Source organism: Hyaena hyaena, unplaced genomic scaffold, assembly GCF_003009895.1.
Source record: "Hyaena hyaena isolate Hyena2069 unplaced genomic scaffold, ASM300989v1 scaffold_165, whole genome shotgun sequence".
Classification (NCBI taxonomy): Eukaryota; Metazoa; Chordata; class Mammalia; order Carnivora; family Hyaenidae; genus Hyaena; species Hyaena hyaena.
In genome coordinates, this window is record NW_024080797.1 from 643,903 (window position 1) to 662,771 (window position 18,869).

The following is an 18,869-nucleotide window of genomic DNA, read 5'->3' on the forward strand; positions in this document are numbered from 1 at the left end:
GGGACGTGGGACAGCTACTGTGTGTCTCCACTGGCACGTGGTCACTTCCAGGCAAAGCCCAGCCCTGGGTTTCCAGTCCTCAGTCAAGGTCTACATGGCACAGACTCCAGGGGCTGCTCTGACAAGGAAGAGCTTGGCTGTCCAACCACACAAATGGCTTTTGTGCCAGGCGACCCAGTACGTGTGTCCAGCGGGTGGGAAAGCCCCAAACATGGGACCCCAGGTGTTGACCAACCTTCTTTTTTTAAAGCTTTAAAAAAATGTTTCTTTTGAGAAAGACAGAGAGAGAGAGAGAGAGAGAGAGAGACAGACAGACAGACAGACCTCGAGCAGGGGAGGGGCAGAGAGAGAGGGAGATACAGAATCTGAAGCATGCTCCAGGCTTTGAGAAGTTGGCACACAGCCCGAAGCAGGGCTTGAACCCACAAACCATGAGATCATGACCTGAGCCAAAATCAGATGCTCAACCGACTGAGCCACCCAGGTGCCCGGACCCACCTTCTAATAGGAGGAGTGATCTAGCCTTTCCCCACTGCTATATGTGTGTGTATGCACTAGGCTGTGTGTGTGCATGCACTGGGGTGTGTGTATGGGGGTATATGTGTACATACACTGGGTAGTATGTATGTGTGAGCTGGGGTGTGCATATGTGCACTGGTGTGAGTAGGGTGTGTGTGTATGTGTGTGTGGGTACTGGTGCATGCGCATGCACTGGGTGTGAGCGCACTGGGGTGTGAGACTAGGGTGTGTGTGTGCACGCACTAGGGTGTGCATAGGTATACTGGTTGTGTGTGTGTGTGTGTGTGCGCGCGCGCGCGTGCGTGCAAACAGCAGGTATAAGCACAGCCGCCTTCCTCTCTTGGGTCTCTTTCCTTCTGTGTTCAGACAACCAGGAAATGAACTGGAAATGACTTTTAACTCCTCGCTGTAAGCATCTCAGAACAGAACAGCAGCTACCGAGAAGGAAACAGTCTGCAGTTTTCTTCCCTGGCTTCTAAAACGTGTAGTTCAAATGTCTCCAAAGTAGTTTTGTGTCTATTCTGCAGCATTTTTGTCTGCTTCCCTGAAAGCCCATCTATAAACAGCACAATACACTGGGGGTTTTACATCCTTAGGACTTTGGGTTTTTTGTTTTGTTTTGACTTGAAACTTATAAAAAGGAGGGAAACGTTAACCTGGCCATTGACACATAACCCCAAAGCGTCTGTAGTTTTGAAACAAACTGGATTCAAAAGTGAGGCTACTGGTTTTCCACCGTCCCCTTGAAGGCGTCTGAGTCCAGCCCTTCCTTCTCCATATTTAATCTGCTGTCTCATGTACCCAGAGCCGCGTGGGGCGGGCGCTTGGACGGGCGGAGCCCCGGAGCTGTCGTGGACGGGCTCCGCCTGGTGGCTCTGGGCTTCTGCTGCTCACATCCTGCCGCAACGCGCTGCATCCGGGCCGCCTGGTTCCCCGGGGGACAAGCAGAGGTCCTGGAGATGGAGCTGAGGATGCGTGACGCCTGTGACACTGACAAGGAGCAGGACAGCTACCGAGAAAGTTCTCCTGCCCCTCGGCCCCTTCGCTGAGGGGCAGTCAGGAGACTGAGCAAGCACAGAAGCAGTCTGTGTCCTGAGAGGTTCTTCCTTCTGCCCAGGTTGTTGTCTGGGGGTCACCAGTCTAAGGAGCGGGAGCTTGGTTTCCCTTATGTTGCTTTTCCTTTAAGAGAGACGGTGAGACCTTCATGATGCACGCTGCCCTTGCCCTGACATGCTTCTCCAATTTTCGGACGCTGGTTCCCTGCTGGGTTTAGGGACGTTTCCTTTACTAAAAACACAACAAGGCTTTACCAATTATTAAATGCAGACACCCAAGCGCCTAACTGTTCACTGCTTTCAGCACAGTCTCTATAAAAAAAAGTTGCCAATCTGAAGAGCATGACGGAGCAGATCCCCTGCTTTTCGAAGCTCTGCAGTGGATTTGTGCTCATGTGGGTCTGCTTTGCACAGGCTCGAGTTTAAATCAACCAAGAGCCCAATTAAGCCAAGTCGAAATGTGATGCAATCTCATCCTATAGCCCCTTGTTTCATTCTTCCTGCGACAAGGCACTGGGGCTGGGAGGGAGGGGAGTACACTCTTCAACTCAGCTCAGGAACCTCTTTTGCTTCCCATTCCGAATTGTTTGACCAACAGAGCTCTTTGTAAGGTTAGGCAGAGCACGGCTGTTCTCCTGAGGGCATCCACCCCGTCACATCCACGTGTGAGCATGTGGTCATGTGTGTGTGTACATCCCCTATGCAGAGTAATGGGTGTTGCATTAAAAAAAATCAACTTTTCTGCGGTGCCTGGGTGGCTCAGTCGGTTAAGTGTCCGACTTTGGCTCAGGTCATGATCTCACGGTTCGTGGGTTCAAGCTCCGTGTCAGGCTCAGAGCCCGAAGCCTGCTTCGGATTCTGTGACTCCCTCTCTCTGGCCCCCAGCCCCAACTCATGGTCTAACTCTATCTCTCAAAAATAAATAAATGTTATTTATTTTTTTTAAATATCAACTTTTCATACATGCTAACAGTCATGGAATGAACAGGAGAAGACAGAAGTGGATGTTCAAGCAAACACACCGTGGCAGGCCACAGCGTCTAAATCCCAAGGAAACGCAAGCCCGGTGTATGCAGGGCTTGAGGGAGCATTGCTTTGCACACAACTGAAAAGTCTCACCAGGCTAAGACTTCATTTAAAGAAAAAGTGAAAGAAACACCAGATTATGAGCTTTGAAGGGGATTATAGAACAGGTGAAACCTAGGTTTCCTTGTTGATCCCCATTGAGGACTCTCAATAGGGTTTCCCAAGACAAATGTGAAATACAATCAAGAGCGACAAAAGCCACCATGGCAAGAAACTCAGGCACAAAACTATAGGAAGACGGTGGCAAGCCAGTCTATCCAGTGAGGCACTTTCACGGGAGGAGCCTCCTTGAAAACTGTGGAGCGCTGTGGACTTATAAGGGACTGCCATTATGGTCATTGGGTCTCCAGTGGGGTCCCCTTTAGGATTTGGGCAGAGTCACGGTAATTGCAGTCCCAGTGTTTCATTAAGGCCACTTACGCTCTCTGTGTGCCCGCCCAGTTTTTCTTTTTTTTAACTACGTGAGGACAGAGAGGGATACACATGCACAAAACGTGAACTGCTTACAGCTTCTCGAAGGCAGAGTTTCTTCAGTTCCTCCAGCCGCTGGCGGAGCGTTTCTTCCAGAGCTTCCTGCCTGGACTTCAAGGCGGCAAGCATGTCTTTCTTGGCCGACTGAGAGCTATCGGATTCCTGCGAACCTGTCAATGAACAGTGGGGTCACTAAGGCAGCGAAAGGGGGACGCCCGTCTGGACTGCAGAGAGCCTCGCTGGAGCCCACACAGGGGAAGTGGGTCTCGCCCGGGGAATCATGGGAGGGGGGACATCAAACAGGTGATGCCCAGTCCCAGGCACGAGGAGCCAATTCTCGGTCCTTGGTGGAGTTTATAGCGGCCCAGAGGACTGGCAGGGAAATTTACATGCCTGAAAAAGAAGTTTCTCTTTCTTGATTATCTTAAGATACATGGCATACCTGTCTTACTTTCACCAGCACATTTTGAATAGGCTTTACACAATGAAGGGGGGAATTCAAACAGTCATTTTAATACATAGTTTTAATTTCCCTTTTTCCCTTTAAAAAGTTCAAAGATGCTGCATGTTTGTCATAAAAATTGAAAATCGAGACATGTATAAAAACAGTCCATAAACAAGTCCCCCAGAGATAGTCACTGTTAGGCATTTTCTTTTGCCCTTTTTATCTCAGCCCATAGTTTTCGAAAATAAAATTTGATTTTCCTTAATATATTTTTTAAAGCAATACTGGATCATGAGCCAATTCCCTCCTGATGAAAATTATATGCATTTTACCACACAGGGTGGAAATATCTGCATGATGATTCAAGCAGCAGACTGCTAGATATGAAATCTTGGTGGAAGACAAACTGTGAACCAAACTTGAAAGGAAAATAAGTTAGAACGCCAACTGGAGGAATTTAGGTTGGACCAAAAAAAAACCCAAAAAACAAAAAAACCCCACTTTCTGGGCTGCAGTCTTTGGATCCTGAAGTGGGTTTCCATCAGTGAAGCTATTCTACATTTCTACCTTGATGGGTTTCGACAAGGCCCACTGATGCCCTGGGAGAGAAGAAGGTCATAATTACTTTGCTTCTCATGCCCATAAGTGATGGAGGGTGTTATCAGGTGTGTGTTCAAAGGGCTTGGATGTTGATAAGCGGTTTCCAAGAGCAAATCCCAAATACCTAGGGATACATCTAGTGAAAGATGTGCAAGATCTCTACAGAGAAACTCTACCCCATTGAGGAACACTGAAGAAGTATACCATGGTCATGGATTGGAGGCTTGACATCAAGATGTCAGTGTCCCAAGAATTAAACAAGACAACCATTGAGATCAGTACCAATGGGAGTTTTGGGGGAGAAGTGGATAGGAAATGTATTTCTATACGGAACATTTGGGGGTAATTCAGAGATCAGATGACAGATGTGAGAACAATGTGATTGCAATGACTAGACTCAACTGTCTGTCTCTTCCAATAGTAAAGAAAGCATCTCAGAATCCTAAGTCTAGAAAGGTCTTTTACGCCTCCGCATCACAAAGCTCTGCTATACTCAAATCATCCCTCTAAATATACTATTCTTTCTTACTAAGTCTTTGAGCAAGAAACCCAGTATTCCTTCAATTACCATGCAGGTAGAGTAGATTCCTATAACTCTAATACTCAAGACGTCTTAATGGCTAAGTACATTTTGACTCCAACTTGGGCTTTTTACTTTTTCTCTCCGACCCCATCTTAGCTTGAAATAGAGGCTATCTGTCACTGCAGGAATGTACCACCTTTATGCCTCCATTGTAGCTAATAAATAGAAACTTGAGCACACACACACATAAAAGCCATCAGCCATAAACTTGGATACTATAATTAAAGTGTAGTTCATCCTGGTGAAGAAAACTAGTACCTGGGAGTACCTAGAAATTCTAGAACCTGCCTTCCAAACTTTTATTTTTGCAGCTCTTCCCCAGATTTCATCATGCTCAGTTGCAGGATGCCAAATTCAATGGGAAACCCACACAAAAGCTTGAATCTTACTAAGGCTCCCGTTTCCTCATGGTTGTCAGACATGAAGCTGTGATACTCAAGCAACACATCAGACACAATACTGCAGGCTCCCCTGCTGATAGGACTCTGGTTTTCTTCCCTCTGCAAGTCAATTACCCTGTGCTTATCAGGGCTCGGCTATCTCTAGGGTACACCCATCCAAGGGAGCAGAGCTCAGTGGCTTCGCGTCTTAATCTGGTTCTCGTGGTGACAGTCACCAATCAAAATGGAAGACACGGGAACATTTAACGGGCTTCTCTCTGTTCCATCATCTAAAGTGTGAGCAACGATGTGAAGTAACATTGGGAAGAAGTCAGACTTCAGGTTTAAAAAACAGGCCTGGGGAAACCTGGACCCAATCTGATTAAAGGATTTCTAGCTCTAGTGAAACATTCATTGTTTTCCCTTTTACCCCTGCCTAACCTCTCAATAGGAAATGGTGATTTATCAAGTCTAAGGATTCACTGTGTTCAAAGCTGGCAGAAACCACAGGAACATTCAACTCTGGGAGGCAAAGTACAACACTTTGGGATGATCTCGTCTCTAAGCTTTGGTGCTGATTACAGGGCTCGTGAGTGCCACTTCTATTATTATTACTTATAATAATTAGTCTAAATACCAAACCCACATAAGACAGAGTGGATGGCTCAAGAGGCCCTCATCTTTATCTGAAACCATCAACACTGGCTGGCTCTGTTTCCTACTTTTCTGGAAATTGCCTTATGAGGAATATTCCAAGTAGAAGTTTTACAAAGTAACTCAGCTGGCCTGCCCTGGCCATGCAACAAATCTAGGGTAAGTAGAGAGTAAAACAGATCTGGTTTTGATGAACTCCAAACCACTCATGAGTTGTGCGACCTTGGGCAAACGACCTAGCCTCCTTCATCTGTTGAAAAGAGTAAATGAGATCATGCACACACAGCACGTATCGCAGTGCCTGGAACTGGCAAGCCCTCAAGATCAAGGGTAGATTGAACAGGAGTGAAACACACAGTAGAACTAGAAAGAAAGAAACCATTGAAACTACCTCCTCCTTGCTGCTCAAGAAAAGACCTCACTCTGCAATTCAGTATACAAAGGCAGTCTTTTCAAACTGTTTCTTGAGCCCCTGAGTCTGCAAGTTGTGTTTCTGGAGCCGCTGTGCATGAGGGTGGGAACGAGGCCAAGGAGATTCAAGGGTGCAGGGGCCCCACTCCAGGCTCCTTGAGCCAGGGCAGCTCTGTATTCATCTGTTTTGTGCATTTGAAGAGAGGTTCCCAGTGCATGTTTCTTTAAAGGAAATCCTTGGGGAAGGGTTCAGAGCCTATGGGGCCGTTACCTGAAACCAGGTAAACATGGCGATCATAGGAAGAGGTGGCCCAGTGCCCAGTGGCAAGGGTACCCTAGTAACAGTTCCACAGAGGGGAAGCTCAGGGGCATCAGGAGAAGGAGACCTCAAGTCCCTTTGATGCTGAGGGGGCTTCTTACCACCTCCACATGTGCCCTCGGGCATTCCCTGTCATGGGGGACATGTACAAGGAAGGCCAGCAAGAACGCCTTGAATGGGGAGACATGAATTCACTCTTATTCTCCTCAAGTGATGAAGAATGACTCCAGGAAGAAATTCAATCAGGTAAGGGCCTTAGGAGGTCAACAGGACTCTTACAACTGAAAGGCTCATGAATAAAAAATGATTCTAGAAGATGGAGAAATCATTTCAAATCGGCACCTGGGCTTGGTGAAAGGTACCCAAGTTCTCAGTTGCTATGGTTTAGCCATTTCTGGTTATTTGAACACCTATGTGCCTTTGCACATGCAGGATCACTCTAAGGTTGTTAGTTTCGTCTCTTAAAAGTTAAAAAGAAGTAAATCTGCTTTCAGAGGAGCAGTGATAGACAAGGAAGGACCTGGGTTTCCATCAAGTATCTGCTACGAAATGGTGTAAGATCTTGGGGTCACTAACCTCTTGGAGCCATCATGTCCCCATCCAGAAGATCCAATTAACCAACCTCCAAGATGCCTCCAAACTTGGAGAATTTATTACTTAGTGAACAGCTTACTTAGGTACCTCCCTCTTGCCTCCTGCAGTCCTTTCTGCGATTTTTAGAAAAGTAATTTCACAAGCAGCGTCAACTTCCCTCCTCTTGACCAGCCCCACCTTCAGATAAGACACGCAGCCCGCCAACTCTACCCACTCCCAGTTACTAGAAGGGAACGTCTAATAATCAACCACCACTGAAAGGGTTTACCTCTCCATCTTATCAACAGACCAAAGCACAAGGGTTTACATTTGGAGGGAAGCAGTTATTCTGAGCAGTCTCTGGGCTTAAGGAAGCAGAAGGATGGATGGAACCATCCAAGAAAAGCAAGATTTCAAAATTTATAGGTCGACCCAACAGTAGCCAAGTGCTACTTGGAAAGGGCTGTCCACGCACATGATGAATCCGTGCGGGAGCCAAAGTGAAAGTGGAGGTGATGGGCGTGTTTCTGAAAGATACAAGTAATTCCTTAATACTCTATTGCCCAATGTTTTCAGCAGCACCACGCTTCTGGAAGGGGGGAGGTGAATGTTCTTTGGGAAACACACACAGGCACACAGCCTCCTGAGACAGGAGTCTGCAAACCAGTGGTTTAGTCAGCAGGTCTGGGCTTGAGTCCCAGCTCTGCGATGCACTAGCTGCAGGGACTTGGCAACGTGATACGAGCCAGCTCAGCCTTCGAATCCTCCCCTAACACACAGGAACGGAAAGAGGACCTTCTTCAAAAGTTGGGGGCGACTAAGGAGGGCATGCCTCAGAGACGCTAAGAGAGCTCAGAACACAGGAGATGCTACATGAGTGTTAATCGTTTTCGTTCTAGTGTCCCTGGTCTCTATAGACAGTTGGCATGCCAATCACAGGGAGCCCCAAAACGTACAAGAGGAAGACCGGTTAGCAGGTAGACAGCAGGTGTGGAAGGCGGATGGACGGTACCCGGTGCCCCCACCCTGTGCCATCAGGATGCTCGGTGGTATGGGTGGGGCGGGGAGGGGATCACGGAGGAATCGGCTTTTCACAGACTCTTGACAGAAGCTTCCCCTGTGCTACGGTTCATGTAATCCCCATGAAAACATGATCCCTGTTGGCGCCGAAGAGGTCGCTAGGACCTAGGGAGGCAGCGCTGGTGTTCCAGTCGGGCAGCTCTGTTTTGTCCATTTCACGCCCAGAATGGAAACAGTTCGGGAGCAGGACTTTCTGTCTTGGTCGCTGCTGGGCTGCCGAAGTAAAAACAACTGTGTGGCGTGCAATCCTATCGGCCTTTCACACCTGGACTCTTTCCACAGCCAGCGCGGATTAAAATGTAGGACGAAGGAAGGGGCGGGGGGAGAAGGGACCAAGGGGTTCCTCAGACCAGCCCTTGAAGACCAGGGTCCGTGAGCAACGGGGCAGGGGGAGGAGACAGGTAAGGCAATGTCACCTGAGGCCTGGCCCTCCTGAGAAGCTGCCTATGAGGAAGAGGCAGGAGATGAACAATGGCACCTAAAGGGGAGAGGGAACAGCATATAGGGGGGAACCCTCACCTAGGGGCCAACCAGGTAATTCACCTGGAGAGCTGACGATCAGCTGACACGCTCCCATGCCCCACTGCCAGGAAGCAGAGAATCAGATCACTGCTCTGGGGGACCTCCCTGGTTATTGCTCAGCAGCTGTTTGCAGGATACTAAACTGAAAAACAATCTTTCAGTTTGGGCTATTCATTATTGTTTTAAATGTTTATTTTTGAGAGAGAGAGGGAGGGAGAGCACGCACGAGTGTGCAAGTAGGGGAGGGGCAGAGAGAGAGGGAGACACAGAATCAGAAGCAGACTGCAGGCTCTGAGCTGTCAGCACAGAGCCCAAAGTGGGGCTCAGACCCATGAACGGCAAGATCATGATCTGAGCCGAAGTCAGATGCTCTACCGACTGAGCTACCCAGACACTCCTTGGCTATTATCATGTTTCAGTCTGAAACCAAACAATTTTGATAGAAAAAGGTCATTAATATTTTAGAGATTAATTTTGGTGGGGGAAAGGGAAAAAAAAAACAGGACCTCACAGAGGACCATTCCTATCCATCCAGCCACAGCCAGAGAGTTTGACTGATGCGTTCAAGGCCAGAAAGTGGCTTTTGGTGCTTAGCTGGGAAGCTTCTGAGAGAGCCACTGATACCATGGTACCGGCGCTGTAGACGGTGTCGGCACAGATGTGGGAAAACCTGCCCGTGGGGCATGAATGAACAGCCTCCATCACTTTCTTACTTTCCAGCCGGGGAACTCTGGACCTCAGTCGTGGGCAGCTGGGTGCCTGGGGCAGGATGTGGGGGCGGGGAACACGGGCTCCCCTCCAGCCGGCAAACACATGCAAGGATATCCTCATTCAGCTGTGATGCAGGATTCGCTCCCATCTTTCCGAAGCCCCTGGGCCCCTCAGCACCGGATGTGAGTAAGCATCCCATGAAGGGCATGTTGTCAGGAACTGTGGCTCATCTGTTTTTGCACAGATGGAATCCGGACCAAGGGCCCACTGATCTCGGGAGACAGAGGGGGTGCTTTCCTCTCTGAAAACAGGGGAAATTTGAAACAAACAGTCCCCCCAGGAAGAAAGAAATCTGTTGTCCTAAAAGGAAGGGAATGAAATGACCGTCTGTCTTGTTTCAGTCTTCAAGGGAAAAGAAAATGGAGAAGCATACTCCCAGCCGGTCTGTAAAAGCTGCACGGAAAAGCTTTCGCAGACACCTCAGGAGGAAATTGTGAGGGATGGGTCTGAGGTCTCCCTCATGATGAAGAGGCAGGCATTTTCCTTAGGAGTCCTCAGTTCGGGGTTCCTTACATGGATGAGGCCCTGAGAGGCCACGGGAAATAATGTCACCCTGTAGACTTCTCGAGATAAATGTGTGATCTCTGGACGCTTGTCTCTGAGAATTAAATGGGATTTTTAATGTGAAAAACGCATGCCTGGACAACTTCTCATTGGGCTCAGAAATTACAAAATAAAGTAGTTCACTTGAACAGTAGTGAGATGGAAGCACGTTGGGTGGCAGAGAGGGATCTCTGTGATACTTCTACTGGGTGGCTGTTTCACCGCTCAGTGGCACTTTTGAGAATAGGAGAGGACAAATACAACGAGGTCGGGGGGGCTGAACAGTTAATTACAAAAATTAGCAGTATCTAATAAAAATACAAAGTTCGATATCTAGTTGAAACTACTGTTTATAGGCAACTCATATGGTTCTCCTTTCCTATACTGTTAAATGAGGGGCTTGATCTTTCCAGCTCTTAGTCTCTAATTCCACGGCGATCTGGACAGTGCTGGTCTAAATGGGAACAGAGCAGTGCCTATGAGGGACCGCAGGGATATTTTTTTTCAATGTTTAAAATTTCATCGCTGTAGAGGAGCTCACTAGGTTATACATGGTTACTCTGCCCTGGTTCTCTTTTTTTTTTTGTTTAATTTTTTTTATTAATGTTTTTTATTTATTTCTGAAAGAGAGAGAGAGAGAGAGACAGTGTGAGCAGGGGAGGGTCAGAGAGAGAGGGAGACACAGAATCAGAAGCAGGCTCCAGGCTATGAGCTGGCTGTCAGCGCAGAGCCAGACGTGGAGCTCGAACCCACGAACCATGAGATCATGAGCTGAGCCGAAGTCGGACGCTCAACCGACTGAGCCACCCAGGCACCCCTGCCCTGGTTCTCTTTACTATTTTTTTGGTACGAATACCCAAGGGCAGAGGGAGATCACTATAAATGACTTGCTTAGGCTCGTTTCCCCTCATAGGAGGGCGGAAAGGGGCAACCATTCTCCCTCCTTCTCAGCTTAAGCTCCAGCCCATCCTGCTTAAGGCAAGACCAGAAACCCCCATTCCACAGAAGATTTCTCAGCCCTCACCGGCTGCACACTCCAGCATGAGCACAGCCTGGCAAGAAGTGCATCCTTGGCATGACCTGTAGGGCTCTGCCCACCTACAGGGAGCGTGGAGGTTATAACCCAAACTAAAGCTCGTCGCAAGACCCAAAGGAGAGGGGGCAGGGAGCTGCTACCAGAGACCTTGCGGAGGCCGGAGAGAGACACAGGGAGGAGAGAGAAGGAGAGCAAGAAACAAAGGAAGAAAACAAAAAAGGGGAAAAAAAAAAAAAAAAAACCCAAACCAAAAGACAATGTGATTTCTTACCAGTGTGAGGCAGTGTGTACGGAGCTGAATATAGCCGTGACCGTAAAGCTGGGTGACGCCTATCAGATCAGCTGTCGGTAGCGGAGCGATGTAAGATAGCTGGCATCCTCATTGTTACATTAGTTATTAATAAACTTCCTAACAATGGAAGGAAGTGCCAGCACTCAGAGAACGAGAATGTGAGAAAGGGTGAGTAATGAATGTGGACGGATCCCAGGCAAAGCTGGGGCCGGCGCTCAGCACATGTTTTCCCCCAGAACGGAAAGTGTCAGAGCTGGGGCATGATCGCAGACAGCCGGGTTCGCCCCGGTGCTGTTTGTTTAAACCAAAGATCCCTCACCACATGCTTCGCAATCCTGCTGATCACAACGACCGAGAGGACTCAACTGCCAACTCATTAATCACACAGCCCAACTCCTATTTATAGACACAACACATCCTTTTGTTTTGTAGCAAATGCGCGGCTTATGCCCCTGTATTTCCAGTCAAGAAGCCAGAGACAGTCTCACTGTTTCATCTAAGAGAGGACATACAGTACCATTTCTCTGTGCAGGTGGTTAAGACAACAAGCCACATGGGCCTGCAGAACATAAGGTTATTTCCCAAGCAAATTTTCCACCGTTTTCTTTAAAAAGGCTGAGAGCGCGAGGGCATCTGAGTGGCTCAGTGGGTTGAGCGTCTGACTTCATCTCAGGTCATGAGTTCATGGTGTGTGAGTCTGAGCCCCATGCTGGGCTCTGTGCAGACAGCTCAGCCTGGAGCCTGATTTGGATTCGGTGTCTCCCTCTCTCTCTCTCTCTCTGCCCCTCCCCCACCTCGTGTGTGCACGCTACCCCGCCCCCCCCCCCTGCAAAAAAAAAGGCTGAGAGCAAAACCAGGTCTCCCTTGGCCCCTACGTGCCCCCTGGCATCAGAGCTGTTCCGATGGCGAGTTGCCCGAACAATGCTTAGGACAATCCTACGCTCTCTCCCACTTTGGGACGAGCCACAGAAAGGCCGTGCAAGTTCAGCAATCAGGACAAGGGCAGTTGTTGTTTTCCTTTGTTTTTTGTTTGATTACTACATATTTTGTTCCTCTCCAGTCTCTTCTGAAATTTCAAGAAACGGGGGCAGGGAAGAGAGGAACAAATCCCCTTGAAGTTCCTCTCAGAAAGACTTCAGGTGCTTTTTTGTTCCTTGAACTCTGAAAACATCGTAACCGAGTGGTGTGAATTCAGAGTCGTGCTCCCTCACTTTGTCTGAGCCCCTGGGAATGGGTTACCTGAAGCACCGATGAGCAAAAGCAGTGGGAAAGGGCGTCGCCAATCCGGAGGAGATCTGCAGGCTCTCCCAGGCGGAGCAAAGAGTGTGCCCGGGGCAGTGAGGCAGAGGGTCTGCACCGCGCCCGGCCACGCACAGCCAGACGGCGAGGTGGCCAAGATGGCGCCGGGGGTGGGGGGACTGGCGGCCTAAGTGCCTTCACATCCCCTCTTCCAAGGCCCTCTGGGAAGACCGCACCATCTCTCAGCTGATGTATTCTGGGGACAAGGGTCCTCACATCCTTTTTTGAGCCTGGCCACCAGGGCATTTCCACAAATGAACTTGGGATATGGGTTCTGTAACCTTCCTACGGTCGGAACAGGTAGATTCCTTGGATTCCAACACAGGCCTTGCCTCTAGAGCTTGGATGCTTCACTCCCCCTAAGGCTCTCTACTGGGGACAGGGGCCTACATGTCTTATGTGAGAGAGCCCTATGTGTCACCACGGAAGAATTCGAGGGGCTTAACCCTAAGCCTTAATAAATCATTGCAACTAAGTGGACTTTTTTTTTTTTTTAATGCTAGCTCCGTGGCTCAGGGCATTAGTAAGTGTAGACTTCCGACTCCTTTAGTAAACAGCAATGACACTGCTTTGTTTCTTTAGCAACTCATACCTCAGATGCCAAGACCTGGACGTCAGTAATTTGAAAGGTATTTACATGCCTTTAAATAGGAAAACTGCCTTCAAAGTTACTAACAGCTTGGAACTATTTTATCTCTATTAACATCAATAAATGAGGGGCTCTTTCTAAAAGTTGTGTTTTGCACCAAGCAAGGTTTGGGAGCTAGAAAAAGTGCTTATCCCACAGCAATGACACAGGGTTCTGTGGCTCAGCTACACCACAGTTTGGGCACAGATGAGGGTGAAAACGTGGCTAGAAGATGGCAAGGATGAACGATATTTGCCTGGTCTGGTAAGTTAAATCTCTCTAGGTCTGTTACAGGAGACAAAAGCTAGAGTACAATCCGAGGCAGAGTATCGGTGGCGGGTAGGCGACAGCTCTAGGCAAGGCCCAAGAAGCCACATGCTACACGAACACAGATGACCCTAGGGGCACCGGGGTGGCGCAGTGGGTTAAGCATTTGACTTCAGCTCAGGTCATGATTTCTCGGTTTCTGGGTTCGAGCCCCCCGTCGGGCTCTGTGCTGACAGCTCAGAGCCTGGAGCCTGCTTCGGATTCTGTGTCTCCCTCTCTCTCTGCCCTGCCCCCCTCATGCTCTCTCAAAAATAAAGACTTAAAAAAAGCAACACAGATGATCCTTAAAACGCAGCACGTGCAAGATTCTTACTACTGTTCTTCAGATTTTAATTTCAATAACCCTATACCATTGACATCGGTTTCGGCAATGATTTTCGGGATCTGATGTCAAAATCAAAGGCGCCCAAAGTAAAAAATGAACAAAGAGGATGACATCAAACTAAAAAGCTTTTGCACAGTAAAGGAAACCATCAGCAAAACAAAAAGGCAACCTCCTGAGTGGGGGAAAATATTTGCAAATCATATATTTGATAAGGGGTTAATACCCAAAATACATAAAGAACTCCTACAACTAAAGAGCCAAGAACTCCAACAATCCAATTAAAAAATGGGCAGAGGATCTAAATATACACTTTTCTAAACACATGCAAATGGCCAATAGACACGTGAAAAGATGCTCAACACCACTCATCACCAGGGAAATGCAAATCAAACCCACCATGAGATGCTCCCTCACACCTGTCAGAATAGCTAGAATGGAAAAGACAAGAAACTTCCAGTGTTGGCGAATGTGGAGGAAAAGAACTCTTGGGCACTGCTGGTGGGAATGCAAACTGGTGCAATCACTGTGGGAAACGGTATGGAGGCTCTTCCAAAAATTAAAAATAGAGCCACCATGTGATCCAGTAATCCCAGGACTGGGTATTTATCTGGAGAGAATGAAAACACTAATTCCAAAAGATAGACCTAACCCTAGATCCACTGCAACATTATTTACAATGGCCAAGGTATGGAAACAAGCCACCTAGGAGCGGATCAAGATGATGTGGTCTACACATACAATGGAATGTTCTTCAGCCTTAGAAAACAATGAAATCTTGCTTTTGGAGATAACCTAGATGGACCTTGAGAGCATTGTGTTAAGTGGAGTCAGTCAGAAAGTGAAACAAGTATCATATAATCTCACTTATATGTGGAATTAAAAAAAAGCAAACCCAAACTGAATCTCAGAGAGAGCAGATTGGTGTGTGCTGGAGGCTGGGGTTCAAAAAGTATGTATTTTCAGTTATAAAAAAGTCATGTAAGTGTTAACGTTAAAAATATTTTTTTTAAATCATATTTGGAGTTCCTACTGGGTGCCAGGCCCTGGGCTAGAAGCAGAAAAAAGGATTTTCAAATGAGGATTCAGTTCTCAAAATGTTTTTAAGGACTATTAGAGACTTTTTTTTTTTTTTTTTAAAGCAGGAGGCAAGAGGTAAAGGAGAGAAGCTAATTGATCAAATAGGACAGTGGATTAGATAGATCCTATTTTCTAAATGTGAAGTAGAATAGAACTTCTGGCAGGTGTAATAAGGAGTGTTTAAAATCAGGGCTGTCCTGCAAGAGCAAGGGCCCCTCCACCGGGGGGAGCACATTTCTAAGAAGTTCTCAGGAAACAGGCCGGAGGACACTGAAGGATAGAAACAAACTAGTGGGAGACGAGCCAGCTGTGGAGATTTTTTTTTGAAAAGGAGAAAGAGAATGTGCACATCCAAGCACACAGGCATCCAAGTGGGGAAACAGCAGAGAGAGGGAGAGAAAGAATTGCAAGCAGGCTCCACACTATAAGCACAGAGCCTGATGTGGGGCTTGAACCCACGAACCATGAGATCATGACCTGAGCAGAGGTCAAGAGTCAGACACCTAACCGACTGAGCCACCCAGGCACCCCCAGCTGGGGAGACTTTTAAGCCAAGGGCTGGATGTCTTCACAGTGGGTGACAGGAAACACCCCCTTCCAGGTGGGGCTGCCGAGGGCTTGTCTCAGCTGAGGGCATCGCCTCCGGCACAAGACAGAGGGGGAGCGATTGGCACTCCCAGGGGGGAAAGATGGCCAGGTCTACGGACACCAGAAACTCCCTCTGTTAACTGACGGCCTATATTCTTTCCTTTCTGGAGTCCCTCCCTCCACTGTCTTCCTAAGTCACGGGAGGGAGGTGTCCCCATGGGCCCTCAGCCTCAGTCTGGCATCTAGCACAGTTCTTCAGACCCTTACGTGCTGGGCTGGGCAGAGTGTGACACATTGCCTGGTCCGGTCCTGGGGCACGGGTCACGCCTCTCGACCTCCTCCTCTCCCGCTCTCCCCTCGCATAGCCGTGTGGCACAGTGCAGGCAGAGAAGGGGTGGAGGGGTCAGCGCCCACAAACGGAGCCCCTCTCAAAGTGGGTAAGGCAAGGTCTTTCACTGCATCCGGGAACTCCCAAGTTACTACACGTTTGGGGTGAAGACGTTTTATTTGCTATTACAGTATTATTTTGTTCTAGCAAGCTGGCGTCAGGAACACAAACGAATGGCTTTCTCATCTTAAAAATCTGGATCTCACCTGCTGATGACCGAGCGATGGCAGTTCCGGGTCAGGAGGTTTGGGGCTCCCATGTACAACCTGATCTGTGGCTGCCGTTACGTTACTGCCCTGGTGTACCCAGAGGCTGACAGATACGAGTGGCCAGAGAAGATGGCCTAAGACACAGGTCCGAGAGTGGGGATATCTGGGTTCTGTGTCCCGAAGCAACACAGCCACCTCAGGCTTCCATCTCTTCTTCAGCAGGAAGAGTGGCTCTCAACATGTGGTCCCCAGAGCAGCCACATCAACATCTCTCAGGAATTTGTTAAAAATATCAATTCTCAGGCTCACCCTGGACCTACAGAGTCAGACACCCTGGGACTGGAGCTCAGCTGTCTGTGTTTGAACCGCCCTCCGCGTGGGTCGGATGCACGTGGAAGGTTGAGTTCTGAGCTGGAAGAATCTACTGTTCTTCCGGATAGAACGGTGCCAAACTCACACAGCACCCAGCTTTCCAAATGGCTAAGAAGCCACAGCAGGGATGCACACCTCACAAAGCCTGCAGGATGAGAGGGGCTCATTTGTGGGTGGCTAAGGAGGACCGTGGGCAGATAAATCCAGGTTCCAAGAGGAGACTCTGGGTTTTACCAGGGGTTAGAACTGTCTAGAGTGCAAACACAGTGGCTGGCCCTGGCTCGGTCCTTCACCACGCAGCAGGGGACTCAGAGTGGCCACAATGTGAGGCAGGGGCCTTAGGTTCTGTAGGACATTCCCTTCCATACAGGACAGTGGCATTTTCTACAGCTTTTACTGAAGATCTGAAGGCCTCAGAAAGAACAATCATTGCCTCACTGTACTGCTGAAAACGTTTTGAAGAATCCAAGGCAGGGAGGGGTTTACGGTAAACCCCACGGTGGTCTGCTGGCGGTAGATCCAGGTTTTGTGGGGCATGAAGCTTATATAATTTTGGTGGATTTAAGGAAAAGAATGCAATTATTTGCAACAGCCAAGATATGGAAGAACCAAGGTGTCCACTGATAGATGATACTGAGGGTTGGGAAGATGGACAGAGAAGATGTAGGGGTGTGTGTGTGTGTGTGTGTGTGTGTGTGAGTGAGTGATACAATGGAATACTACTCAGCCATAAAAAAGAATGAGGTCTTTCCATTTACAACAACATGGATGGACTTGGGTATTTTGCTAAGTTTTCAGAAGACAGAGAAAGACAAAATACCATAAGATTTCACTTATATGTGGAATCTAATAAACAAATGAATAAACAAACAAAAAGAGATAGACCCAGGGGGCGCCTGGGTGGCTCAGTCGGTTAAGTGTCTGACTTCAGCTCAGGTCATGATCTCATAGTTCATGAGTTCAAGCACCGCGTCAGGCTCTGTGCTGACAGCTCAGAGCCTGAAGCCTGCTTTGGATTCTGCCTCTCTCTCTCTCAAAAATAAAGGAACATTAAAAAAAATTAAAAAGAAGAAACAGACCCATTAATACAGAGAACTGGTGATTGTCAAGGGGGAGGGGGAAGGGCAAAATGGGTGAAGGAGGCTGGGAGATAGAGGCTCCCAGCGATGGACTGAGTAAGTCACAGCGATGGAAGGTACAGCTTAGAGAACACAGGCAATGACACTGATAGTGCTGCATGGTGACAGCTAGTGGCAACACTTGCAATGAGCACACACAAGAGGTGGCAAATCGCCAAGCTACAAACCAGAAACTAACAAAGCGTGTATCTACTACATGTCAAGATTTAAAAAAAAGAACACAGAAGGTATTATGTTTGCGAAACCACACGGCATGTGGACATGTGGCTGGGCCCTCCCAGGCCCTCTGCAAGGCCTGTCCAGTGAGGGGCCCTGAGCTGCAGCTCCAACAGCCCCACCCCCCACCCCCCGCATGGGCCTCTCTGTCCAGAAAGGGCACATCTTCCCCCCGGGTCCTCTGGGTCCAGCTGACTGGACTCCGCCAGCCCGGAGGCCGCCCAGACCACTTCAGCTTCTTGCCCAACTCCATCTGCTCTTCCAGCTGCCGTGCGCAGGCACTAGACGTGACTGTAGCCAAGACCTTGGTGAACAAAGTTGCTGGTTCTTATAAAGACCTCTTTTCACGGCTCTTTCTTACTCATGTGTTTCTCTTTGAGGAGATCTTCACTTCTGTTCTTTTACAACCTTGGAAGCACCAGATGCAAAGACACACAATGAGACACTAGGAGAGAAACAACGATATGGGAAGGTGTAGTTAAGGGGAAGTGCGGCGAGTTGGGGGGAGAGAAGAATCTAGACAAAGGCTACGGAAGCACAAGCCAAGATGGAGGCAGGCAGGATGCCTCTGTGAACCAGCGAGCTCTGGCTGGCGTACCCATCACCAGGGGAGGAAGCAAGAGCGGAAGAGAAGTTAAGGCTGAGTGTGATGGACGGACAGCAGTCCTGGGGGCAGGGCGGGGCTCGGTAAACAGCATTGAGTGGGGGGGCATCAAAAAGAGGGGGAGGCACTAACAGGTGTACAACAAAGGTGATTTGAGGGACGCAATGTTCACAACTCCCAGACTGTTAGGGCGAAAAGGAATCTGAAAGAACAAATAGAGAAGGAAGAAGAAAGGAAAAGGAAGGTAAAAAGGACTCTGGAAGATGAGGGAGGCCAAAGGCTTGTTGCTTTTCCTTCGTGGCTCAGAGACAAGAGTACTCTGTCCCCAAGAACAATCAGGCTTTGATCTGTGGCCTG

At 48.5% G+C, this 18,869-nt stretch overlaps 1 protein-coding gene across 2 annotated transcripts in view; it reads right to left on the minus strand.

Annotated features, from left to right (window-relative positions):
- The window catches only part of FRMD4A (FERM domain containing 4A), a 311,284-nt gene that overhangs the window by 33,103 nt on the left and 259,312 nt on the right, over positions 1 to 18,869 (minus strand). For both annotated transcript variants that reach the window (XM_039239976.1, XM_039239977.1), the window contains exon 15: positions 3,168 to 3,301. In XM_039239976.1, the coding sequence (XP_039095907.1) occupies positions 3,168 to 3,301 (134 nt within the window). The remainder of the gene's footprint in view (positions 1 to 3,167; positions 3,302 to 18,869) is intronic.